The sequence below is a fragment of the Phascolarctos cinereus genome, unplaced genomic scaffold (genome assembly GCF_003287225.1).
Source record: "Phascolarctos cinereus isolate Bilbo 61053 unplaced genomic scaffold, phaCin_HiC Scaffold_5;HRSCAF=322, whole genome shotgun sequence".
Taxonomy (NCBI): domain Eukaryota; kingdom Metazoa; phylum Chordata; class Mammalia; order Diprotodontia; family Phascolarctidae; genus Phascolarctos; species Phascolarctos cinereus.
Window position 1 is genome coordinate 247,485,891 of NW_027555958.1, and position 25,065 is coordinate 247,510,955.

At 43.2% G+C, this 25,065-nt stretch overlaps 2 protein-coding genes across 7 annotated transcripts; both read left to right on the plus strand.

Moving 5' to 3' along the window:
- The first annotated feature begins 14 nt into the window (after positions 1-14).
- CCHCR1 (coiled-coil alpha-helical rod protein 1) lies at positions 15-14,226 on the plus strand. 6 transcript variants are annotated; one of them, XM_078155480.1, is made up of 19 exons: positions 586-828; positions 1,361-1,427; positions 1,522-1,738; positions 2,867-3,167; positions 4,379-4,542; positions 4,655-4,790; positions 5,044-5,154; positions 5,389-5,538; positions 9,746-9,856; positions 9,939-10,045; positions 10,164-10,276; positions 10,497-10,545; positions 10,674-10,807; positions 10,966-11,154; positions 11,310-11,411; positions 11,723-11,874; positions 12,003-12,135; positions 12,314-12,395; positions 14,137-14,226. In XM_078155480.1, the coding sequence occupies exons 1-19, from the start codon at positions 613-615 to the stop codon at positions 14,159-14,161; spliced, it is 2,559 nt and encodes an 852-aa protein (XP_078011606.1). In that variant the 5' UTR covers positions 586-612; the 3' UTR covers positions 14,162-14,226. The 6 variants fall into 6 exon arrangements, with proteins under 6 accessions (XP_078011607.1, XP_078011609.1, XP_078011606.1 ...); XM_078155481.1 differs by lacking the exons at positions 586-828; positions 14,137-14,226 and adding an exon at positions 15-114 and having other exon boundaries at positions 12,314-12,559; XM_078155483.1 differs by lacking the exons at positions 586-828; positions 14,137-14,226 and adding an exon at positions 144-221 and having other exon boundaries at positions 12,314-12,559.
- PSORS1C2 (psoriasis susceptibility 1 candidate 2) lies at positions 14,173-15,986 on the plus strand. The gene is made up of 2 exons (XM_020974159.2): positions 14,173-14,256; positions 15,270-15,986. The coding sequence occupies exons 1-2, from the start codon at positions 14,205-14,207 to the stop codon at positions 15,617-15,619; spliced, it is 402 nt and encodes a 133-aa protein (XP_020829818.1). The 5' UTR covers positions 14,173-14,204; the 3' UTR covers positions 15,620-15,986.
- The last annotated feature ends 9,079 nt before the right edge of the window (positions 15,987-25,065 follow it).

Below are 25,065 nucleotides of genomic sequence, written 5' to 3' on the forward strand. Positions count from 1 at the left end.
CATGTGGACGCCACGGCGCTTGCGTGTACCGATTCCCCCTTGTCCCCCCCATTCTTGATGAAGTACACGAATCCAAGAGCCCGCGGGCTAGCCCGCTCTGCGCAGGCGCAGAAAGTCAGTGGAGGGCCGGGAGGTGGAGAAGGGGGAGGAATGGGGGCGGTGTATTGTGGAGGAGGGCGGGGGATGTGGGACCACCGGGAGAGGGGGGCGTCTCGCGCTGGGTAAGGGGGCGCGAGAGTGAGTCAGTTGAGGGCGGGAAGGGGCGGAGAGGGGCAGGGCAACGTGGGCCTAGGGAGCTGAGGGGTCAGGGGCAGGGTAAAGAAAGTGCTGGAGGTCAGGGGCCGTGGGGCGAGGGGGTAACAGAGAGACGAGGAACGGGGACACGGAGGTCCCGGGGAAGGGGGAGCAGGAGGAAGGGGCCCGGCGGTTTGAGGGGGGGCTTGGGGGAAGTGGGGGCGCTGAGGGGCAGAGGGGGGACCGGCAGGCGACGGGGGCGGGAGAGCTGCAGTTGTGACGAGGCACGGGCGGAGCAAATAAAGGGGAAGGCGGGGAGGGAGGGAGCCGAGGACGGGGCTGCTGGGGTGGGGGCGGGGAGGAGGCCGGCTGGAATGGATGGCGAGGGGGACGGAGAGAGAAACCATGAGAGCATCAGGGTGGGATGGAAGACGGACTTCCAGAGCAGGGCCTAGAGCTGAGCAAAAGCCTTTAAACACGGGCAAAAGACGGTTAGACTTCCTGCTTGCCCAGGAAGATGGTTCCGAAAGTTGCTATGCAGTTAATGGTAACTCGAGATCTCTGCATCTTACAGACTTCGTCTGGTGCCAAGCAGTATGCTGATGGGGAAGGGGGAATCAGTCTTGGGAATAATGGTGTGGGGAGGGAATTTCCCCAGGGCCACACTGAGCAAACAATCCAGTAGAGCTGCTTCCCCAGCCCTTTAATTCCATATGTGCTCACTCACCTTCAAATCACAGAATCAATAAGAAAAATAGAGCCGTAAGGGGAGGGAAAGGCACTGCTTAAAGTCCTGTGAATGCCATGTAGACCCTTCAGGGGTCTGGAGGCATTAACCTTAGATCGTGCTTCCCTTAGAAAATTATTTTTTGTCATAGATTTTGTATAATGGAGTCTCTTATCAAACCTGGATAGGGCCAACCACTGATTATTTCCTAGATGTTCCAGTTTGTCTCTTTCAAAAGGGGGGTGATAGGGATGGGGAGGTTTGAAAGGAAAGTAATGACTGCTGCATAGACCTTAAATCATCTAAGGAATTGGGTAGGTTATTTTAGGATCTTTCCCAGGGATTAGTTGGAAGCTTGGAAAATGAATTGGAGCTTGAGGTGTTTCTCTTGATTCACAGGAAAGAATGGATGGTTGGAGAAGGAACCTGGAACTCCCATCCACTTTCAGGATGCTCCAGTCTTCTGGTAAAAGGGACAGGAATTGGAGCAATGGAATTGGAGATTGCACACTCTGTTCCTATACCTTCGATACTGACCCTTCTATTCTCTTTTTGCTCAGGTCTCAGCAGGCTCATGCCTCCATCTCATTTCCAGAAACGGCCCATTCCAGGCATGTCCAGGATCACTTCTGTACAGTCCCCACCCTTGCCCCTGGTCCTGCCTTCACCCCATCATGGTCATGATAACAGTGATCATAGATGGAAGCATCATGGACTACAGATTTTGAGAGAACAAAATGGGGCAGGTGATAGTGAGGATCCCAAAAGAAGGATCAGGTAGGGACCTACTTATCCTAGCTTCTGCCTGTAATTGTTCTTCACTCCTGTGTTATTTTTTTAAAAAGTTTTATTGATGCCTTTTTCTTTTACATTCCATTAATTTCCAGATGTGCCCTTCTCTCCTATCTTGCCCAGCAAGCCTTCACTTGTAACAAAGATAGAAAAAAACCAAACAGTTCTAATTGTTTTTTGATCTTATGTACCTTCTGCTTTCATGTGTGAAATTTGAACCATATTATTTGATTTTTTTTTGTATTTTTTCTTGTCTCATGTCTGTATCCTGACTCTTCTAAACTGTACTTTAATGTCTTAACAAAATTACTGGCTTTAAAGTGGAGTTACAGTGGAGTTGGATCTTGTCTGCTAGGGTTTTTTGCTCCTAAGTTACCAAAGGACTTTGTTATAAGTAGTCATGGATTCTAAAATAACATTATAATGAGAATAGAGCTGTTTCTCAAGGACGGGACCATGTCTTATTTTTATTGCCTCCTCTCAGAAAGTTTAGGACAGTTTATATAGTAAACTCTCAATAAATTATTATTAACTAGCCCCATATTCTCTCCACATTAGGAGAGAATCCATTTCCTTCTCTGCCTCTACCTCAGAATGGAGTTCAGGCTCCTCATTCTCTCACTCAACCACAAAAGACCCAGTAATCCTTCCCTTTTTCACCTCAAGCAAAACTCTTACCAGATATCCTAGCACTCATTGTCTTTACCATTCATGAGGCACACTTAATAGATGAAACTATGCAATAGATGCAACTATTGTCTTTAGTATTTGCCTTCCCTTCTCAACTAGATTAAGGCCCTTGATGACATATACCTTTTTATATCCCTAGCATCTAGCTTAGTGCCCTCCACATAAAAAGTGCTAGATAAATATTTGTTAAGGATAATCTCTTCAGAGTAGACCACAGAATCCTTACTTTTGCAGGTTTTGTATCCTTTCGTGTGTCTGACTGACTTCCAGTTTCCCCAGAGGCCCCCTTGTTCCTTCCTCATCCCTACATATCAGAGCAGGGAAGTCGTCCTCATAACTACCTAGATGGGAACAGAGAGGCCCATTTGTCCTTTTTTGTATAAGAGCAAAGAGACCGTATCTCACCTGTAACTTTCCCTAAAGGTCCCTGGACCATGTAGGGCCACAGGGCTTGAAGTCCCAGACTGAGTTCACTCAGCACCTGGAAGAGATGCGGAGTCTTGAGATGGAGAGTCAGGCCTTGCGGTTGGCTTCAGTCCATCAGAAGGCTCGGTTGGCAACTCAGGCTGAGGAGCTGAAAGTGTTGGGACAGGCAAAGGAGGCTATGCTTATTGAAGTAGAGGAGCTTCGTGCTGCCTTGGCTGGGGCAGAGCTCATTCGGCAGAAATTGGAAGAAGAAAACAGACAAGAGCTGGAAGAGACCCAGAAGCTGCACAAGGAACAGGTAAATGAGAATAAGGAAATATTAGGTGTTAGTTGGGATTTGTCTCAGTTCCACATTGTAGGGAATTAGTCTGAGGTAATCACTTTAGCAAAGATCCTTTGGTATTCGATTAGAACACTAATCTGTTTGGCCAGGAGGATGTTGAGAATCCAGAGTAAAGAACTTGAAGCTAGCAGGCTGGGGCAGTTAGGTCATTCTACATTCATCCTCTTTGTTCTCTCTCTCCACTTTTCAGAATTCAGATATCCTGCTTCTTTCCCAAAACTTTCATTTATTTCTTAGTACTCAAGTATTCTACCTATTTTCCTTTTGGAACCCAAGCATATGTTAAAATATCTGCCTAGACTATTGAAGTAGTCTCCTAAAAGTTCTTCCAACCACTACCCTCCCCACTCTTATCTATCCTCACATCATTGCCCTACATTAATATTCCTTAGCAGGTATATATTTGGTTGAATCACACTTATTCAAAATCCTTCAGTAGCTCCCTATTGCCTAAATAAAGTTAAAACTCTTTAGTTTGGCTTTCAAGAGTGTCCAAAATCTGGTCCTACCCAAACTTCTCTGGCCTTATTTCATATTACCCCCTTCTGTACACTGTATATGCTTCAGGATAAATTGGATGGTCCTTCATATATATCCTGTTCTTTCCCACCTCAGTACCTTTGTTCAAATTGTACTGTGTGCCTACCTGGAGTACCTCTTTGCTTAATGAATTCCTACTCGTTCTTTAAAAACTAGATTAAATGCCTCTTGCTCAAACAAAAGCCTTCAAACCCACAATTTTCCTGATTCTCCTTACACAGCACTTAATTTACACTTCTTTGATAGCCTTATTCACACACACACACATACACACACACAAACACATTATATGTTTTTTTTACTATAGACAATTGCATATGTGTCATATTCTCTTGGATCATCAACTTGATGAGATTAGGGACAATTTCTTAATTTAAGAATCTGTATCTGTCCCAATGCTTAGCACAGTGCTTAAAATACAGTAGCCATTTAATACAACTTTATCAGGTATTGGATTAATTAAAGTAAGAGAGTGGGGAAGATAGAAATATTGGCCCAGGAAGAGAAGGGACATAGGAAGGGAAGACAAGTAGGCCACTGGAAAGTTTGAGGAAGTGGGAACTTTTAGAGGAAAAGTGAGAAGCTTCTTCTTGCTGAGCCCCTGCTGTCATTCTTTTCTTCTTGAGATCTCCCACATGACTGAAGCTCACCAGGAAGCTCTTGCTGCCCTGGCTAACAAGGCCCATGAGTTGGAGGAGAAACTCAAGACCATGGAATCTAAGAGGGACAAAGAGACCAAAGAGTTGGCTGTTGTACAGAAGGAGGCTAAGATGTTAAGGGAGGAACTAAGGTGAGGAGGAATATAGGGTCAATAAAAGGAGTCAGCAGCAGTGTGGGAAGAGCAGGTTTCTGGGGCCTTTCAGTGATAGCCTTTACTTTCTCACTCCTACTCACCAATTTAGTAAGGCCCATGCAGAGCTCAAGACCCAGGTGGCCCTTGTTGAGCAGCTTAGGAGGTATGTAGGGGATCAAATCCCACCAGAGAACAAGAACCAGACGTGGGAGCAGGAGAGGAAGCAGCTGCTGGAGAAGATACAGGTGAGCCATAAGAGGAGTGGTTTTATCTTTGGGGTGGAGATAGAGATATGGGTTGGGAGATTGGAGGTGGATAGAGATTCTTTTGGAGGTGATGAATATATGTAGCTTCTAGGATGAATATACATAGCTTCTAGGGGAGAACAGTTCTTAGCTTAGAGGGTACACAGAGACCTGAGGGGAGGGAGAAGTAGGCACATTTTAGGGACAAGTACAAAGACACTACCATAGATAAGAATCTCCTTCCCATGGCCAGCATTTGCAAGAGGATCGGGATGCCTTATGTGCCACTTTGGAGTTGCTACAGGTTAGAGTGCAGAGCCTCCAGGACATCCTTGCCCTACAGGAAGAGGAGCTGGGTCGGAAGGTAAGCTTTGCTGTCTTCACAGAATTCAAGTATTCTTGCTTCCTCCTGGAACTTAGGGATCCCTTACCAGCCCAGTTCTTCTTGGACTCTTCCTCTTATCACTCTGCCTTCTTACTTTATAGATTTTCATTTTTATCTTGATCTTTTTGTTGTTCAAGATAGGCAGGAGCAGTAATGGATATTTACCTTACTCCCGTGGAAGCCTTGACCTCATGTTTCTTCTCTGCCTTGAAGGTCCAGCCCACAAACCCCCTGGAGTCTGATGCAGCCAAGAAGGCTCAGGCCCTGCTGAGCCGTTGGAGGGAAAAGGTGTTTGCCTTGATGGTACAGTTGAAAGGCCAGGAGTTGGAACATAGTCAGCATGCCCAAAAGCTGAAAGGAAAGGTAACATCACTTTTCAACACTCTCACACTCTCACTCTCTCTCTCACTCTCACTCTCACTTTTTAGGTGTATAGATCATTGACTGGGGAGATGTGAAATTCTTCGAGGGGAAAGGGATGAGGTGAAACAAGGAAGATAATGTATTCTACACTGGAGGCAGAGCCAAGATAGAGGAGTAGAAGGAAGCAGTATAGCTGAGCTGCTTGCCATAAAACTTCTCTAAATAGACCTAGAAAATATACTAGACCAAATCCTGATGGGGGCATCCAGAGAAAGTCACAGTGAGTCATTTGATCTATCCAAGTCATCATAGCAGGGAGACAAGAGAGGTCTGCTGACACTAGGGATGGTGTTGGACTAGAAATATGCTATGTGTGGAACATTCCAGAGCCCAGGGTGAGGTTGTGGTCCAGGGCAAAAGGGGGTCCCAGATCCATACTAGAGCACTAGGACAGAGACAGGTAGGAACTGGCAGCCTACTACCTAGTTCTCATAGATCCAGAGTGGACTGAGAAGGGGACTTGTGCCCTGGGGTGGTGTTCCCAAGTAGGGAGGCCCTGGGTGGAAAGGAAGAAGTTTAGAGGAAAGTAGGAAGGGTATGGTTTAGACCCCAGGAGCAGAGCTGTTTCTCACTTCTATCATCCAGCCCAGCCTGCAGAAGAATAATCAGGGTAGGAATTGCAGATTTAAGGGGAGTCAACAGTTCTGTCACTCTAAACCAATAGAACTTTCTGGCTGGCTGATAGTGTTTTGATCTGAGAGATTTAGATCCCTCAAGGACCAGAGTATAGGTTGGGGTAATCTGGAATGAATTCACAGACTCGAGCATTCTTTAAGTCAAAGTGGCAAAGATTTATTGTTACGGTATACAGCAGGTAAGGATTTTCAAGGAATCTGCCATGGTGGGTAGAACTCTTTAGGGAACTTGCAACCTAACAGGAATGATCTAAAAATAGGGAAATATATAGGAAAATCAGGGGATTATGTGCCAAGTATATTAATTAGGCGATAACATACAACCTCGGTCACAGGTGTCATTCCCTACTGAAAACCGGGGAGGGGGATTTCCTTAAGGGGTGTGTTTTTGGTCTGTTATGTTTGAAACAAGATAGCTTTAGGAGTTGGCATCTATAGCTTGACCTCTGGAGTGTATACGGTGACTGTGAGCATCAGTACTTGATAGTTCTGCTTGTATAAAATAGTCCTGTTCATTCATATAAAGGAAATTCTACAAAGGTCATCTTGTTCTTGTAGCAGGGACAGATAGTTTGCCTCACTGGGCCCACTCATTAGTTATTGCCAGAGATGGGTCCTTGGCCTGGAGGGAAATTGCCAGGTATAGTGTTTTAGAGGCCAGGGAGGAACTGGAGTCCAAGCACAGGTACCCAGGCACCCCATCAATAGGATCTGAGACCAACAGCTGTCTGCTGTTGCTTAGATGCAATCCCAGGTCAAGAACTTGCAGAGCTCAGGCTAGGGGGACAGCAGTTGGACTTTGCCCTGGGTTAGATCCCATTGGGAGCATTGAAAGCTTGCAGGTCCCCAGTCTGTTCCTGAATAACACAATACACAGTACCCCAAGAAAGCAACAGCAGGACCAGCCCATGCCTTCCCCCAGAAGTGCCACAGAGGCCATCCCTAACGTCAAGTCTGAAGTTAGGAAGTAGGTTGGAAGAATGAGCAAACAAAAAAAGAATCCCATTATAAAGAGCTATTATGGTGGCAGGGAATTTCAAGACACAAACCCAGAAAAAGAGAGTGACTCCAGAAAAATCTATAAGCAAAGCCTCAGAGCAAAACACAGCTTGGACACAAACAAACTCAATTGGAATTCCTAGAAGAGATGAAGGAAGAGGTTTGTGTTTTTTTTTTAGTTAAATTTTTTTTATAAGTAAAATGAGAACACTTGAGGAAAGAAAAATTGGAAAAGAAACAAAAGTTATGGTAGAAAGAATTGGAAAAAAAAACAAAACTGGCAGCTTGGCACAAGAGTTATAGAACCTTGTCCAAACAGATTGCCTAAAAATTAGAATAGACCAATGACTCCTTGAGGCAGCAAGAAATATTAAAGTCAAAAGACTGAAAAAAAATGAAATCTCTCATAACAACAACTGGCCTAGAAAACAGATCTTGATTGAACTCTGAATGCCATGATCAAAAAAAAGAGCATAGATATCATACTTAAAGAAATTTTTTTTTTTAAGATTTAGACCTTTACTTTTGAGTTTGTGAGAAAACAAGCAGTATTTTTAAATTTAGATCATGAATTTCCATTCTTAAGTTATTAGAGAACAACTTGAGTTCTTTGTTCTATATGTCCTAGAAATCGGATTATTTAGAGCAGACAGAGACAGTTTAGTTGCTAACATTTCTCATAAGGTCATTAGCTTCCATTTGCTCAATTCTAATTTTTAAGGAATTCTTTTCTTCAGTGAACTTTTGAACCTCCTTTTACATTTGGCCAATTCTGCTTTTTTTTCTTCATTGAATTTTTTGCCTCTTTTTCCATTTGGCCTGTTCTGCTTTTTAAGGCATTCTTTTCATTGGCTTTTTGGACCTCTTTTGCCATTTGGCCTAGGTGTTATTTTCTTCAGTATTTTTTTTTGTGTGTGTGTGTCTCCTTTACCAAGCTGTTGAATAGTTTTTCATTATTTTCTTGCATCACTCTCATTTCTCTTCCCAATTTTTCCTCTACTTCTCTTCCTTGATTTTCACAATCCTTTTTGAGCTTTTCCATGGCCTAAGACCAAGTCATACTTTTCTTGGAGGTTTTGGATGTAGGAAGCTTTGACTTTGTTATCTTTGTTTGTTTTGCTTTTCCTTGTCACTGTAGTAACTTTCTATGGTCAGAGTTTTTTTTTTCTGTTGTTTGCTCATATACTTAACCTATTACTTGACTTTTAACTCTTTGTTTAAGTAGGGCTCTGCTTCCAGGGTGGAGGGCACACTGTCCCAAGCTTCAAGGGTTTTGGCAGCTGTTTTCAGAGATACTTCTAGGAACCTGTAAGTTTCGAGTTCTTCCAAGGTGGTATCCAAGGTGGTATGATCTAAAGAGAGATGCATTTACTACTCTCCTGGCCTGTGCTTTGTTCTGTGAGTGACCACAAGCTCTCTTTTCTGCCCTGGAACTGTGAGGAGGGACCCTGCTCCACTGTGGCCTCAAGCTCTGGTGTGCTAGTGCTCCTTCTTGCCCTGGGACTGCCACCCAGGATCTGGATCTGAATATAGGCAAAGCAACAGAGTTCTACCTCAGTGCTAGCAAAGAGACCCCTGTAATCTTCTGACCATCTGTGGGTGAGAGCTCCAGAAGCAGCCGCTGCAGCTACTGCAGCTACCGATTCAGTGGCTCCGTTTTTTTGGTTTGCTTGCCAAGGCCCTGGTGATATAGCCTGTGCTGGATTGCACTTCTCTTTCACCCTGGTGTGAAAGATCTTTCCTGCTGATCTTCTAAGTTGTCTTGGGCTGGAAAGTTGTTTCACTCTGTCTTTTTGTGGATTCTGCTGCTCTTGAATTTGTTTAGACTCATTATTTAATGGTATTTGGAGGGTTTGGGGGAGAGCTCAGGCAAGTCCCTGCTTTTTCTCTGTTATCTTGGCTCTGCCTCTTCCAAATCCCACCTTCTGCAGAAGGCCTACCCTCCATCTCCCATTCACTGCATCTCCAGTACTTAGCATAGTGCTTGACATGTAGCAAATGCTTGTTATTAATTGAAAGGACAAATCCTTGAAAGAGAATATATACTGTGTAAGGACTGGTATGAAATCTTAACTCAATTTTGTAGTCTTTCAAAGGTCTAGCACGGTGTTCAACACACTGAGTAGCTAGGCACTGAATTATTTATAGAAACAGACTTTTCGCATAATAATGTAGTGTCCCAAATATAGGTTGTATTCCTCAATTGAAGTCTTTTAAAAGAGGAAAAAATACATAGGTAAACATTGGGAAACAATACTTATCAGCCATATTCAGATTTTGTACAAAGCTAGCTCTTAAGAGAGTTGGGGTAGGGGGTAGGGAAGAGAGTGTGACCTATATTTAGACAATTAGGATATATTTTTGAGAAGGTAACCCTAAATTGGTGTCCACTTCCCTCAAGAACCTTAAGCATTCTGCTACCAAGTTACTTAGGGTAACCTGTTCCTTTGTCTCCACTTGTTGTTTTCCTTAGGGATACAGGAACTTGGCACTCAATTTCTTCTTTATCCCAGGTGGCAGAACTTGAAGGGGAAGTAGTGTCTTGGGGCCAGGAGTCGGCCATCTTGCACCAATCCCTACAGGACAAAACTGCTGAAGTGGAGGTAGAAAGAATTAACAGCAAGGTGGGTACATGAGAAAAGGAGGCATGAGCTGAGTCATCGTGGGCTCTGGTCAGAGTCTTTCTCTCCTTTCCGTCCTTTCCAGGTGCTGCAGGGGGAGCTAACCCGAGCCCAGGAGGCTGGGCTGTGGCAGCAGCAGCAGACAAAGAAGGCTGAGGAGCACATGAAGCTTGTGGCCAATGCAGTGAGCAGGTATTCTAGATGTCTTCTCTGTCAAGGGGTCTTGGGTGAGAAGGGACCAGAAAGCAAGGGGATTTGGGGAGGAAAGAGGATTGTTCTTGGGGTAGTTGATGTTCTCTTGTCCCTTCAGTTCCCAAAACTGGCTACAGGATCGGGTAGCTAAGGTGGAAGAGGCTGTAGCTCAGCTTCCAAGCCTCAACAGCCGCCTTGGCTATGCTTCCCGACAGGTCCGTACTGTTCAAGGTAGGAAGGCCATTCCATTCAGATGCCCTTTTTCCTATTTAATTTCCCCCCTCCACACTCATATTTATCCTCTGTGTTTTAGATTCCATAATCTCCCTTGCATGTATCCCTTCACAAATCTAGCCAGTGATCACCTCTTCCCATTTTCCCTCTCTTTGCCTCTTCCCTTTGTTTTTTGCAGTAACCCAGCTCTGCTTTCTCTCTCTCCCCATTTTTAAAGGCCTTATGGCTCGGAAAATAGCACTTGCACAGCTGCAGCAGGAACAGAGGTAAGATTAGAAGGCAAAGAACCATTGGTCCTGGGAAGTGAACCTAGGGAGAAAGAGTAGGGCCAAAAGGGTTAGATGCTTGTGATGCTCTCTCTACTTGACCTGATATCTCTGTCTACTTCCTACAGTCTTCCACCTCCGCTGTCTGAAGAAATGAGACTTGAGTTGCAGCAGCTAAGAGAAGAAAGGGACCACCTAGAAAAAGAGCTACAACTGAGTGCCCACCTTATCCAACAGGAAGTGGGCCGAGCCCGGGCACAAGGTAGCACAAGGCTCTTGAGAATGGTTGGGTTTACTCTGAAGATATGGAGAACTATAAGTAGGAGAGCAAGATACTTATGGGGCGAGTGATGGTGGGTAAAAACCAAGCATCTACATTCTGATATGGTGGTGTGACGTTATTGATTATCTGATACTTAGGGGAGGAAGAGCGGATTCGGCTAAGTGAGGGGGTCCGGCAGTTGGAGCAGGAGCTGCAAAAAACCCAGGAATCTTTGGCGGAGGTTGGGGTTCAGCTGAAGGCAGCTCGAGTGAGCCAGAAGGAGAGCACAGAAGAGGCTGCCTGCCTTCGGCGGGAGCTAACCCAGCAGCAAGAGACCTATGGGAGAGGTACAGGGGAAAATGAAGAATTCTGAAAGGAGTGGAGGTGGGGAATTCATTCTGCAGTCTCATACCTAGCTCATGGATCCTGATTCTGAGGCAAGGGGTTCACAGGGGCAGACACTAAGGTAAAATGGGACTTAGATCTCCCCTTCCCTCCCTAGACTTACAGAAGAAGGTGGCTGAAGTGGAGTCGAGGCTTCGAGATCAGCTTTCAGAGTTGGAGAGAAGACTGAATGAAGCCCGGAAGGAACATTCTAAAGCTGGTGAACTCAGGGGTTTGGCCATGGAAAGGGAAAATAGCATTAGACAGCACCTTCTTGTTCCTCTGACATCACAGATTTATAGATGAATAGAATTTTAGAAGTAGAAGGAACTATAAAGATCATTCAGTCCAGCAGCTCTCATTTTTTTTATAAATGAAGCCTAGATAAGTAAAGTGATTTGCCCAAAGTTGCATAGCTATTAGCTGGAAATCGGCAATTAGAACACTGGGCTCCCAGTTCCTTGTCCAGGAACTACTTTGACAATAATCCCATTGGATTAGTCCCTACACCTCTTCCTTCTGTCCCTCCAGTGGTCTCCCTGCGCCAGGCCCAGCGCCAAGCAGCCCGAGACAAGGAGCGTAGCCAGGAGCTGGGACGTCTGCAAGAGGAAGCCCAGAGGGAAGAAGGCTTCCGGTTGCAGCAGAGGCTTCAAGAGCTGGAACGAGACAAAAACCTTATGTTGGTATGGATTTTACCCCTGTATGAGCTATAATTTTTCTCTTTCGTAGTCAGAGGACAAAGGAAATTGGAACTCTATCCTGGGAAGAACTGGGGATGGAGAAACATCTATTCTAACCGTCTTCTTCCTAGGCCACCCTAAAGCAAGAGGGTCTCCTTTCCCAATACAAACAGCGGCGGCTGTTTGCAATTCTTCCTTCCCCATCATTGGAACCTGGACCTGGAACCTCTCAAACTCAACACCCTACCAAGCAACTTTTGAAAGGTAGAATTCAGAAGAAGTTTGGGACCTTATTACCCACTAGGGATCCACAATATCTCTTAACTTTTTTTAGATTTTTCTCTTCTTTAGTATCCACACCAAACCCTCCCCTCTGCCTCATTTCATACCAAATATAAGAGCTTTCTCTTATGTAACTCCACTTTTATGGATTCCTTCTCAGGATCCTATCTCTCTGCATTGCTGGAAGATCTGCAGGAAATGAGTGAGGTTATCACTCGAGAAGAGGAGGGAGACAATGGGAGGTGCTCAATTGTAACATCCTCCTCTTACCAGTTGTAAGCTGTAAAGGGGAACAGAACAGGTGGAGAATATAGCAGATATGACCACCTGCTGGCTCTAATCCCCAAGCTACATCTGCCTTGATGTCTGAATTTTCTTACACTAAATAAAGGAGGTTTTAGTAGGATCTGTGAGTTTGGAAATATTCTGTCTAAGGATTTAAGAATGTCTTCCCAGCAGCTCTCTTTGCCCCATATGCCTCCTTTCCCCTTTCCTATGAAATGAAAGATTTTCCCTTTGTAGCTCACTCCCAGGAATAAGAGCCTTTTTCACATCCCCCCTTCCCTTTTTGGATCTGGATGATATTTTGAGAAGCAAATTTTTTTATCAATTAAAGATTTTTTCCAATTAAAATCAACCTTAAAAAAATTAAAATCAACCTTCTGTCTCTCCCTACCTTAGGGAAAAAAAAAGAAAGAAGGACAAAACCCTTATAACAAATATGTCAAGCAAAACAAATTTTTGAATTGTCCATATCTAAAAATATGTATGCCTCAGTCTGCACTCTCAGTCCATCACCTCTCTGTCAGGAGGTGGGTGGCATGTTTCATCATGAATGGAATTGTAATTGGTCATTGCCTTGCTCAGAGCTCTTAAGCCCTTCAAAGTTGTTGTTTTTTGCAATATTATTATTGTATAAATTGTGCTCTTAGTTTTGTTTCTTTGTCTGCATCAATTCATACAATTGAGAAGCAATACATTAAATAATAATTTTGAAAAGAAAAGCTTTCACCACTGGAAGAGGCAATTGAATGTGAAACCTGAAAGACTTCTAGGACTCGAAGGAATGACAAACTTTGAAATGGGAGTGGGGCCTAGAGAGACAGCTGTATGAGGGCAGAAGAGGGGGAAAGTGGAGGAGGAGAGCACTGAGGGACAGGAGAAGAAGATGGGCAAAGAAGATGACTGTTCATAATGTGGTACTTCTGCTGAATAATCTTTTTGGCTTGGCTGCAAAAAGGGGAATTAGGGTTTCCTGCTATTTCCTTCCTTGAGTCATTCTGAATCTGCTCCAGTTTCTTCCTTGTGTTGTTTTGTGTAGGGTGAAGTTTACAGGTTTTACAGTTTTTAGGTTGAGCACTTGGATCCCTGAGGAAGGGTAGGAATGTGGAGCAAAGATGGTTCCTGAAGAGAACAGGAACTGTAGGGAGATGTTTGTGTCCTGGGAAAAGATCACCCTGAGGGGTGATGTATAGGTATAGTGTCCCAGCTGTGACCCTTGTGTTCAAAGGGCATATAACACTTCCCCCCGCCTCCCTGAAAGCCAGGCGTCATTCTTGCTTCTGTTTCACTGCCTCTGTAATTAGGCTGCTTCCCCAAACATGATTTGCATCCTGTCTGTGACTCCTGACTGAGGTAGGACATCAAAAATGGAGGCCTCAGTATGAGTCTGGAGGGGGAGGAGTGTGTATTGACTTGGAAGCTACTTGGGTAGGGCAAGGCAGGGACAAAGAATCTAGGTGCCCCAGATTGCTGATGTGGAGAGCCAGGGAAGCTGGCAACCAGGACAGCTGAGACTGCCCTGAGACTGAGCTTAGAATGAGTAGCTATCACACCGAAAATGCAAACTCTCTGAACCCCCTCTTCCCCCTCCCAACAAGTCTGTCCAGTTATGTCCCTGCCTCTTTACTGGTACCAGATGAGTCATTGGGGTTTTCCCTTCTCAGAGCTTGGGCTCCTCCTCTTTCTCTCTTCCCTATAAAGTCAGTTCCTAGGCACTGCGGACTGAATCTCTGCCCCTCCTCTTGGGGCACAGGAGAGACCGCTTCATCATGCTGAATTGGAAGCTACTGGGAATACTGGTTCTTTGTCTTCTTGCAGGAGGTGAGCAGAGGAAGCAGGGGAGAGATAGTGGAATGGAGGTGCAAGAACAACTTGGTGATCTGAGGGGTGGGGGAAGGAAAGTGATAAAAGTGGGAGGTGACATACAGGTACAGGTTGGGAAGGTATTTGAGGGAGATGTCCAAGGTTTGTATAGATCCAAAAAATAAAATGGAGTAAATGCTATTTCAGGGTATTATGTTTTAGGGTATCAAATTAATTTGGGGCCAGACCATCTTTGGGATATAGGTCATGCTGTGGACTTCAGGGGTTTCTTTTGTTTGGGGATCTGGCTTGGTGTGGAGGTTAATGGATCAGAATTGAGGTGGAAATTAGTATCATAGCCAATATTAGTATTTAGAGGAATTTCTGCCTTCCATCTTGCCTGTTGAATTCCTACCTGTCCTTTACAACTCATACCCACCACCTTCATGTTCCTTCTCTAATCTCCAATTCCCACCTTAGACTTTTCCTAACATGTTGTTTTAAACCTTTTTGATGTAATTCTGGTTTATTCTTCTACTAGACTACAAGCCCTGTGAGGCAGGGATAAATTTGTATCTATGTATCTACTTTTTATCTTTCCCCCAGTGCCTAGCAAAGTGCTCTGCACTCTTTAGGTATTTAATAAATGTTTGAATGAATGAACAAAAGACATTTGAGAGATTTGAATGATTTTAGATTTGATGATAATCACTTTAGAAGCATAAATAAGTTTAAGAGGATGTGTTACTTTGTTGGCCCTTTGAATTTGAGCTTAGTTTGAGAGAACTCATCAACAAAGTTTGCACACCTTTAAGGGTTTAGGTCAATGTAGCAGACTGGTCAATTCAAGTTCAGTTAAAAATTCAGATTAATTTAGGACGTCATGGCGATTTAGGAATTTCTAGATTCTTGGTTTTCAGGGTTAATGTCCATTTCAGAATTTAGACAAATTCTGTCGTTCATAGCATTTGTGGGGAGGGCATCATCTATTCCAGTGACTTCACCCCACTCTATTTTTCTGTCCTTTACAGGCATCACAGGGAGCAATGACCATCCTTTGCCACCAGCCCTGGAGGCCCTTGAAGAAGAGGGTGCACCAACATGGCCACAGGGCCCACCAGTCCCTGGTGATCCCTGGCCAGGGATACCCCCTGTTTTTGAAGACCCCCCACCCCCAGGCCCTAGTCGTACTTGGAGAGATCTGCCTGAAAGTGGAGTCTGGCCCCCTGAGCCCCCTAGAACAACTACTCCCCAACCTCCACGGCCTGATGACCCCTGGCCTGCTGGACCCCAGCCCCCTGAGAATCCCTGGCCTCCTGGCCCTGAGGTAGATGCTCAGGATGAGTCAGATCTCGATCCACCCAAGGAGGAATACAGATAATTGGGTGTTCTCAGTTGCCTTCTCTCATGCACACGAGGCCTGGTTCATCTAACACATCTTCCTCATTCCCCTGGATCAGTAATCTTTCTGTACCTCAATACCCCCTTATCTTTGCCCTTCTGATTCCACTGTCCTCCCAAAGATTTACTCTTTCTCTCCACCTTTAATTCCTGTTGGTCACCCCCAAAGCATATCCCTGCCTCATGTTCTGACCTCTCTTTCCCGTACCAATTCTTCCAGAATCTCCACAACTGGGATGGCATAGCTGTGTTTTTCTGCCACCATTTTGGTGGCTGTGAACAGAGAGGTGAAGATGGACAATACCAGAACTTCCATGAAGTGGAAAAATAAAACCATACTAATAATCCTTGTGTATTCATATCCTTTTATTCTTGAATGAGGTTGCTAAGAATTTCTGTTAGCTTCCTAGTCACCCAAAGTGGGGAATGAGGAGGAAGAAAGGGGAGAGAAGCCTTACCCATAGTTTAAAAGTATCTTGATCCTCCTTTCATCTTCACAGTCCCTACTCCCTTCAGGGACCTGGGCATCTGGTTTATTAGTCCCCTATCTCAGGAACTCAAGAAATGTAACTTGGACCCATTGAGACCCAGAGAACTAGAGGGTCCCAGTTTCTGTGATAGCTGTTGATGTTTTGGGCTGGGGTTAAGAGAATAAAGGAATAAACATTCTTTAGGCCTCAGAAACCCAAAGGCTCAAAATATGGGACTAAGAGAAGTTGATAGGCTTAAAAGTAATATATATTATACTTTCAGTTTACAATGTGTTTGTATTACAAGCCTAGGAGTTAGGTAGTAATAAGTATTTTCATTTTACAGGTGAGAAAACAGGGTCAGTGATGTGTCTTGTGGCCTAGTATGTAGCCCAAGGACTCGGGTTTGACCCCAGATTGTCCATTTCTCTGGCTTGTTGCCCATGGTTTAATCCAGAAAAATTATCCAAAAGAAAGCCTCAAGTATAGTTTGTGACTAGGGTGTTCCCAAATTCTGCCCAGACACTCAACATTGTGATATATGGTTATTGGGTGTGGTATAATCTTTATTTTGCCCCACAAAGAAAAAAGGATCCTAAAAAATCATAAAGCATTCAGAAAGCTCAGCCGTTTTCCCAGAAAGGGAACCAACTTTGGGGTACATCATGTTGCAGTGAAAAGAGCACAGGACTTGAAGCATTAAACTCACAGGATCCGACTTCAAATTTAGACTTACAACTTGTGAAGCTTTGGCCAAGTCACTTAATCTCTAGGTCTCAGTTTCTTTATCTGTGAAAGGAGAGGGGTTGGATTAAGTAGCCTTTAAGATCTGCCTTCCAGATCTAAATCTATGATCCCAGGAGCCTATGGTACTTTCCAGATGCACACAGCTAGTAAATGTCAGAGCAGGGATTTGAATTTGTTCCCTAAATTAAAATCAATGCTTTCCCACTATAGTGCAGAGCCTGAAAGAAATAGCAAATCCATAGTATGTTTTGAGCTGGTCTGAATTCATTCAACATTCCCATTATGAGCATGTAGGATATGAACAGCTCTGTGCTAGAGAGGTTATAGGGGAGATAGGAAAAAGTGGTTCCTGTCTTTTAATTTTTTTTAAATTTATTTATTTTTAGTTTTCAACATTTCATTCCACAAGATTTTGAGTTCCAATTTTTCACCACATCTCGTCCCTCCCTCCACCCCAAGATGGCATGCATTCTGAACATCCCTTCCCCTAGTCTGCCCTCCCTTCTACCTCTTCCCCCCCTTCTCTTATCCCCTTCCCCTTCTGCTTTCCTGTAGGGCAGGATAGTCTTCTGTACCCCACTTTCTGTATTTCTTGTTTCCCAGTTGCGTGTGAAAACATTTTTTAAAAATATGTATTTTTAAAACTTTGGGTTCCAAATTTTCTCCCTTCCTCCCTCCCCACCCACCCTCATTGAAAAGGCAAGCCACTTAGTATAGGTTATACATGTGCAGTCATGCAAAACACTTCAGTAGTAGTCATGCTGTGAAAAATTAACTCTATTTCCCTTAATCCTATCCTGCCCCCCCATTTATTCTTTCTTTTGACCCTGTCCCTCCTCAGAAGTGTTTGCTTCTAATTACCCCCTTTCCCAATCTTCCCTCCTCTCTATCATTTTCCTGCTGTCTTGTGCCCTTGTCCCCCTGTTTTCCTGTAGGGTTAGACAGCTTTCCATACCCAACTGGGTGTGTATGTTATTTCCTCTTTAAGCCAAATCCTATAAGAATAAGGTTCACTCATTCCCTCTCACCTTCCTCCTGTTTCGCCTCCACTGTAAGAGCGTTTTCTTTTCTGTTTTTTTTTGTGAGATAATTTACCCCATTCTACCTCTCCCTTCTCTTCCCCAATCCTCTCTCATCCCTTAATTTTATTCTCCAGATATGACACCTTCATCTTCAACTCACCCTGTGCCCTATATCTATTGATCTATCTATACGTGCATATAATTTTTCCCTCCAACTACCCTAATACTGACAAAGGTCTCATGAGTTATAAATATCATCTTTCCATGCAGGAATGTAAACAGTTCAACCTTAATAAGTCTCTTATGATTTCTCTTTCCTGTTTGCCTCTTCATGTTCCGCTTGAGTCTTGTATTTGAAAGTCAAGTTTTCTATTCAGTTCTGGTCTTTTCATCAAGAATGCTTGAAAGTCCTCTATTTCACTGAATAACCATTTATTCCCCTGAAGGATTATACTCAGTTTTGCTGGGTAGGTGATTCTTGGTTGTAATCTTATCTCCCTTGCCCTCCGGAATATTATATTCCATGCCCTCCAGTCCCTTAATGTAGAAGCTGCTAAATCTTGTGTTATCCTGATTGTGTTTCCACAATACTTGAATTGTTTCTTTCTGGCTACTTGTAATATTTTCTCCTTGATCTGGGAAATCTCTAATTTGGCTACCATATTCCTAGGAGTTTTCCTTTGGGGATCTCTTTCAGGAGGAGATCAGCGGATTCGTTCAATTTCTATTTTGCCCTCTGGTTCTAAAATATCAGGGCAGTTTTCCTTGATAATTTCTTGAAAGATGATGTCTAGGCTCTTTTTTTGATCATGGCTTTCAGATAGTCCAATAATTTTTAAATTCTCTCTTTCTGGATCCATTTTTCCAGGTCAGTTGTTTTTCCAATGATATATTTTTCATTCTTTTGGATTTGTTTTACTACAGCGTCTTGATTTCTCGTGAAGTCACTAGCTTCCAATCACTCTATTCTAATTTTTAAGGAAGTATTTTCTTCAGTAATCTTTTGGACTTCCTTTTCCATTTGTCCAATTTTGCTTTTTAGGGCATTCTTCTCCTCATTGGCTTTTTGAACCTTTTTTGCCATTTGGGTTAGGCTATTTTTTTAAGGTATTATTTTCTTCAGTATTTTTTGGGTCTCCTTTAGCGTCACTCTCAGTTTTTCCTCTACTTCTCTTACTTGCTTCTCAAAATCCTTTTTGAACTCTTCCATGGCCTGGGACCAATTCATGTTTTTCTTGGAGGCTTTGGATGTAGGAGCTTTTGGCTTTGTTGTCTTCTTCTGGTTGTGTGTTTTGATCTTCTTTGTCACCAAAGTAAGACAATATAGTCTGACTTTTTTTGTGCTGCTTGCTCATGATCCTGGCCAATTACTTGAGTTATAAACTCTTTGTTAAGGTAGGAGTCTGTTTCCAGTGTGGAGAATGAACTGTCCCAAGCTTTGGGGGTTTTGTGCAGCTATTTTCAGAGATACTTCTAGGGATCTGTAAATTTTCAGTTCTCCAAAGGTGGTATGATAAGGGGCAAGGTGTTTACTCCTTTCCTGGCCTGTGCTCTGGTCTTCTATGAGTGACCACAAGCACTCTTTTCTGCTTTGAAACTGTGAGGAAGATTTCCTCTTCACAGTCACTACAAGCTCCACCATGCTGGCTCTCTTCCTTGCCCCAGGACTGCCACCCAGAACTGTGACCCAGATCCAAGCATGGGCAAAGCAAGAGAATCCTGCACCAGCAGAGAGATCCCTGCAATCTCCCTCTGATCAGCCACCCAATTCCCCCTCAGTCTGTGGCCCGGAAGCTTAGGAGGCAGCTGCCACCCCCGGCCTGTGCTTGGGGAATGGACCTGAGACCACTTTGCTTCTCTCAGCACTGCAGAAACAGACTTTTCCCACTGACCTTCTAAGTTGTCTTTGGCATTCATGGGTTGAGAAGTCTGGAAACCGCTACAGCTGCCTGCGATTCAGTCCTCTGAGGCCAGCTCTAGGTTCTCTGTGGCCTGTGTGCCCATGACAAACCGCACTCCTCTTCCAGCCCAGCATGATATACCTTTCCGATCAACCATCCAGGTTGTCTTGGGCTGGAAATTTGTTTCACTTTGTCTTTTTGTGAGTTCTGCTGCTTTCGAATTTGTTTAGAGACATTTTTTATAGGTATTTGGAGAGGTTTGGGGGAGAGCTCAAGCAAGTCGCTGCTTAATGAGAGGGTAGTACTACATGTCTCTAATGTTCTTTCCACTGTCTTATGATCCTAGTTGGAGAGGTGAAGTGCATGCATGAAAAAAAGTTAAATAACTTTCCCAGGTCACCTAACTGGTAAAACAGGGACTAGAAAGCAAGTATTCTGAATTAAGGCCTATCTCTTCCTATCAGTTTGCTGCCACAGAGGGTGATAAAATGTGGATTCCACTCTCACCAATACATGACTTTCATTAACATTAACAATGGAAGATAGCAAAGGGAGTATACAATTTAAATTTAAGGGGAATTATTTAAGCAAAGATGTTTTGAGTAGGTGCTGGTTCTGTTCTGTCACTTTTCAGTTTTGTCCGACTCTTTGTGACCCCATTTGGGGTTTTCTTGGCAGAAATACTGCAGTGGTTTACCATTTCCTCCTCCAACTCATTTTATAGATGAAGAAACTGAGGCAAACAGGGTTAAGTGACTTTCCCAAGGGTCACACAGCTGGCAAGTGTCTGAGGCCAGATTTAAACTTAGGAAGAGGAATCTTCCTGACTCCAGGCCCACTGCTCTAATCCCTGTACCACCTAGCTGCCCAGTAGGTGCTTAATGAATGTTTATTGACTGATTTGACCGATATCAAGACAATATAGAAAGCAAATGGAGATGTAATCATTTTCATACAGGTTGTTACAAACTGAAATGGTACCAGTTTCCACAATAGAGTCATAGCTAGTTTTTATATAGTGCTTTAAGGTTTGCAAAAGGGCCTTACAAATATTTTCTAAGTTTGACCCTCACAACAATTCTGGGAGGTAGGTACTATAATTATACTCCTTTTACAGGTGAGGAAACTTAGGTAGAGAGAGGTTAAATGACTTATCCAGGTTCATATAGCTAGTTCATGTTTGAAGCTAGATTTGAACTCAAGTTTTCCTGCTTAAAGGCCTAGAACTCTATGCAGTGTACCATCTAGCTGCCCCCTAAAATGGAAATAATAGAAACCTATATTAAATTCCATGACATAGGAAAAAGGAAAGTTGGAAAAAGGAGACACAGGTTGATCAGTCAGAAAGGTACGAGGAAAACCAGAAGACTGGTATCCCTACAGTCAAAGAAAATATCAGGGAGAGGAAAGTGGTCAACAGAGGCAGCAGGAGTTATCTAAAAGGCTGAGAATAGAAGGGAGCATATTGAATTTGGCCAGGAGGTCATTCTTAGTTAATGAAAGCCATGAGAATCCAGATTTTAGGCCCTGGGTGGTTGCAAACTGGTGGCAACGACTCTGAACCCTGTATATCTGGTTTCTAGATGCAGTTTTTCCATATGTGACTTGGGGTAAATTGTTTCCTCACTCTGGTCCTCAATTTCTGGTGCAACAGCAGATTGTACAGAATATGTGTAGATATTCACTAGCCACTTCTGGTCACCCATAGGGAAGTTCTGGGGGTTGACACAGAACCAGGTATAACTCAGGCGCTTGCAGTGGGGAATAATTGTGTATCTTAATAATAAAGAAATAATATTAATAAATTGATAGATAATAAATTTAATAAAAGTGTCTTAATTGGCTGCTAGGCGGAAAGAGCTGACATTGCACATGTAAAAGCTATCAGTCTGCCTTTCTTTCCTTCCTTTTAGGCTGTGAAGTATGCAGGTTGTTTCCAGCTACATCTAGAAAATCTAGTGACAGAAGAGATGATTGCTCTGTCCCCCATCCAGCGTTTAGGAGGCCTCCAGAGGCCAATGAGTATCCAGGGGATGTGTCCTCAACTGGCCGAGAGCTTGCAAATTCTGAAAGGTCCTAAGTCCCAGGAGACCCATGTTGGGGAACTCTCTCCATCTCTTTCAATTCAATTCAATGCAATTTAATTTAATCCAACAAACATTAATATTAATATTAATAACAATATAACATATAATACATTATATTATAATATGTAATAAATATATCAATAGTGTATATAATATAATGATATATTCTATGTAATATATTATGACACAATTACATATAATGTTATATATAAATATATAATTATAATATAAAAATAATAACCAATAATAGCAATAATATTACCATTAATAAACTATGCGTCAGGCACGGTGCTAAAGTGGTAGGGATACAAATAAGAAAAGTAGAGATAATCTGTGCTCTCAAGGATTTACAATCCACAAATGGGAAGTAGGAGGACCAAGGGATATGCTGTCCCAGGGAGGCAGATCCAAGCCCTTTATAAAGGAGGATTTTGGGAGGTTAGTGCTCTACCCTCTAGCCCTCCAATCAGAGGAGAGAGGCAACTGAGGGAGATGAGGTTTTGAGAAGCAAAACCAGAGTCAGTCAGCAAGTGTGGGGATGAGATTTCAGGTGATCAGCTTATCCTGGGTGAGGCAGGGTGTTCCCTGGAGTGGAAACCTAGCAGAGCTGCTGATGGAAAATGGGGAGTACGTCTGTCTTGAGAGATATCTACCCATTAGGAAGTGTCTGATGACTGTGGGTCAAAGATAGGTGGCCAAACTAAAAGCAAAAGAGTTTTATCACAGATTTAGATTCCTGGGATACAGATTTGGTTTTTGTAACCTTTCCCGCCTGCTTAGTGTACACAGCAAATCAGTAACATTCTGCACCAACTCAGGATAGATAAGTAAAGCATTTCACAAGAGAGGAAGGGGTAGATTAAAAAGCAGATCAGCCTAGGGAGAAAAGAGGAGTATTTGGAATGGCAGGATTTATTACCAGAATAAGAAAAAATTCCCTATTCAAGGATAAGAGACAAGGGGAAGACTAAATACAATTTCACAGTTGTGCAAGAAGTTCTAGACAGGGGAAGCTAGGTGGCACAGTGGATAGAGGACTGGGCCTGGAGTCAGGAGGACCTGAGTTCAAATATGGCCTCAGAAACATAATACTCACTAGCTGTGTGACTCTGGGCAAGTCACTTAACCCCAACTGCCTCACCAAAAACAAAAACAAAAAACCAAAACAAAAAAAGAAGTCCTAGACAACTCTAGAATCTCTTGTCCAAGGATGGCAAGTGGTTGTTACAACAGTGAATGAGACCATCTGCTTTACTGTGTGCTTGCATAGTTTGTAATTTTAAAATTTCTTCTTATTTTCCACTATCAGTCTACCAAGGGGATGTGAGATTGGTGTGTTGTTTGTCCATCAAGGGGATAGCTAGGTGTGGAAGTGGATGGAGTGCAGGGCCTAGAGTTAGGAAGACCCACGTTCAAATGTGGCCTCAGATACCTGGGCAAGTCACTAAACCCTGTTTGCCTCAGTTTCCTCATCTGTAAAATGAGCTGGGGAAGGAAATGGCAAACTACTTCAGTGTCTTAGCCAAAAAACCCCAGATGGGATCATGATGAGTTGGACACGATTGAAATGATTGAACAAGTCCATCAAGATATTGCAAAATATGGAGAACAGTTTGGAACTATGCCCAAAGGGCTACAAAAATGTGCATACCCTTTGATCCAGCAATAGCACTTCTAGGGCTATATCCCAAAGAGATCAAACAAATGGGAAAAGGACCCACATGTACAAAAATATTCATAGCAGCTCTTTTTGTGGTGGCAAAGAATTGGAAATAGAGAGGATGCCCCCTCAATTGGGGAATGGCTGAGCAAGTTGTGGTATATGAATGCCATGGAATACTATTGTGCTATAAGAAATGATGAACAGGCTGACTTCAGAAAAACCTGGAAAGACTTATATGGTCTGATGTTGAGTGAAGTGAGCAGAATGGAGAGGACTTTGTACACAATAACAGCCACATTATGCAATGACTAAGATTGTTAAACTGAACCCTTCTCAGCATTACAAGGATCTAAGAACTCTCCAGAGGCCTCGGGATGGAAAACGCTGTCCACATCCAAAGAAAGAACTATGGAAGTCGAATCTCTATCACTTATTTTTACCTTCTGTTGAGTTTTGTTTCATCTTTCTGATGGTTCCTCCTATTGGTTTTAATTTTTACTTACAACTTCACTAATGTGAAAATATGTTTAATGGGTATATAAATGTAAAGCCTATATCAGATTGTGTGCTGTCTTGGGGAGGGTGGGGGGGGAGGAAGGGGGAGAAAAATTTTCAACTCAAAGGCATATGGAAGTGATTGTTGATAAATCAAAATAAATTAATTTAAAAAAAGATATTGCAAAATAATTGTAATTCCTATTCTCTCTCCTTGCCCCCTTCCCATCCCCCTCAAATGTGCAGGACGTAGCATTTTATAGGGCAAGTTGTTCTTCTGGTCTCCCTGGCTCTGATCCTCAATACCAAATTAACTCTATTTTGTTGTTGAATTCTTTGGGTCTGCCCTCTGCTAGGTATAGCACCTCCTACTGGGTGTAAAGCTCCATTGCAAGATGGCATTGCAGATGGCATAGGTGAGTAGGAGAGAAATCCCTCGCTCTTCCTCCCACTTCCCCATGCTACTTTGGAACAAGTGCAAAGGAAAGGGTGAAGAGCCACTCCCTCTCAAGAACTGGATTCTTCCTCCATAGCTAGCTAGTTCTTTTCTCTACTTCTAGAAAGAGGATTCTCTTAGAGTTTGCTCTTTTTTGAAGGCCAGCAGGGCTAACTAAGCCTTTAGCCAGCCAATGGGTAGCTGCCTGGTAATTCCATCAAGCTGACTAAGAAACTTCCTCATACCTATTAAAGGAGTAAAGATATGGAGAGCTAAAGATATGAAGAGCTAAAGGGATAAACCCGAAATAAAGTGAGAAAGGGCTTCTCTCAGTTTTATAACTATTAACACCTGGTCATCTAGAATGTGAGCCACTCGAGGGTTTCATCCTCTTTACAAAGCAGTAAATACAATCACTTGAAGTCTGAAAGGGGCAAAAATCTTAATGCTTCATTGTCATATTACATCTGCCACTTACATCCCAAAATTTCATCAAATGGCTCAGGGCAGACACAATCAATCAACCTCCCAATATAGGCACTAGAAGAAAAAGATAGGTCCCATCCACTCATATGCAAAAGTGCTCAGAAATTAGAGCCCCCAGA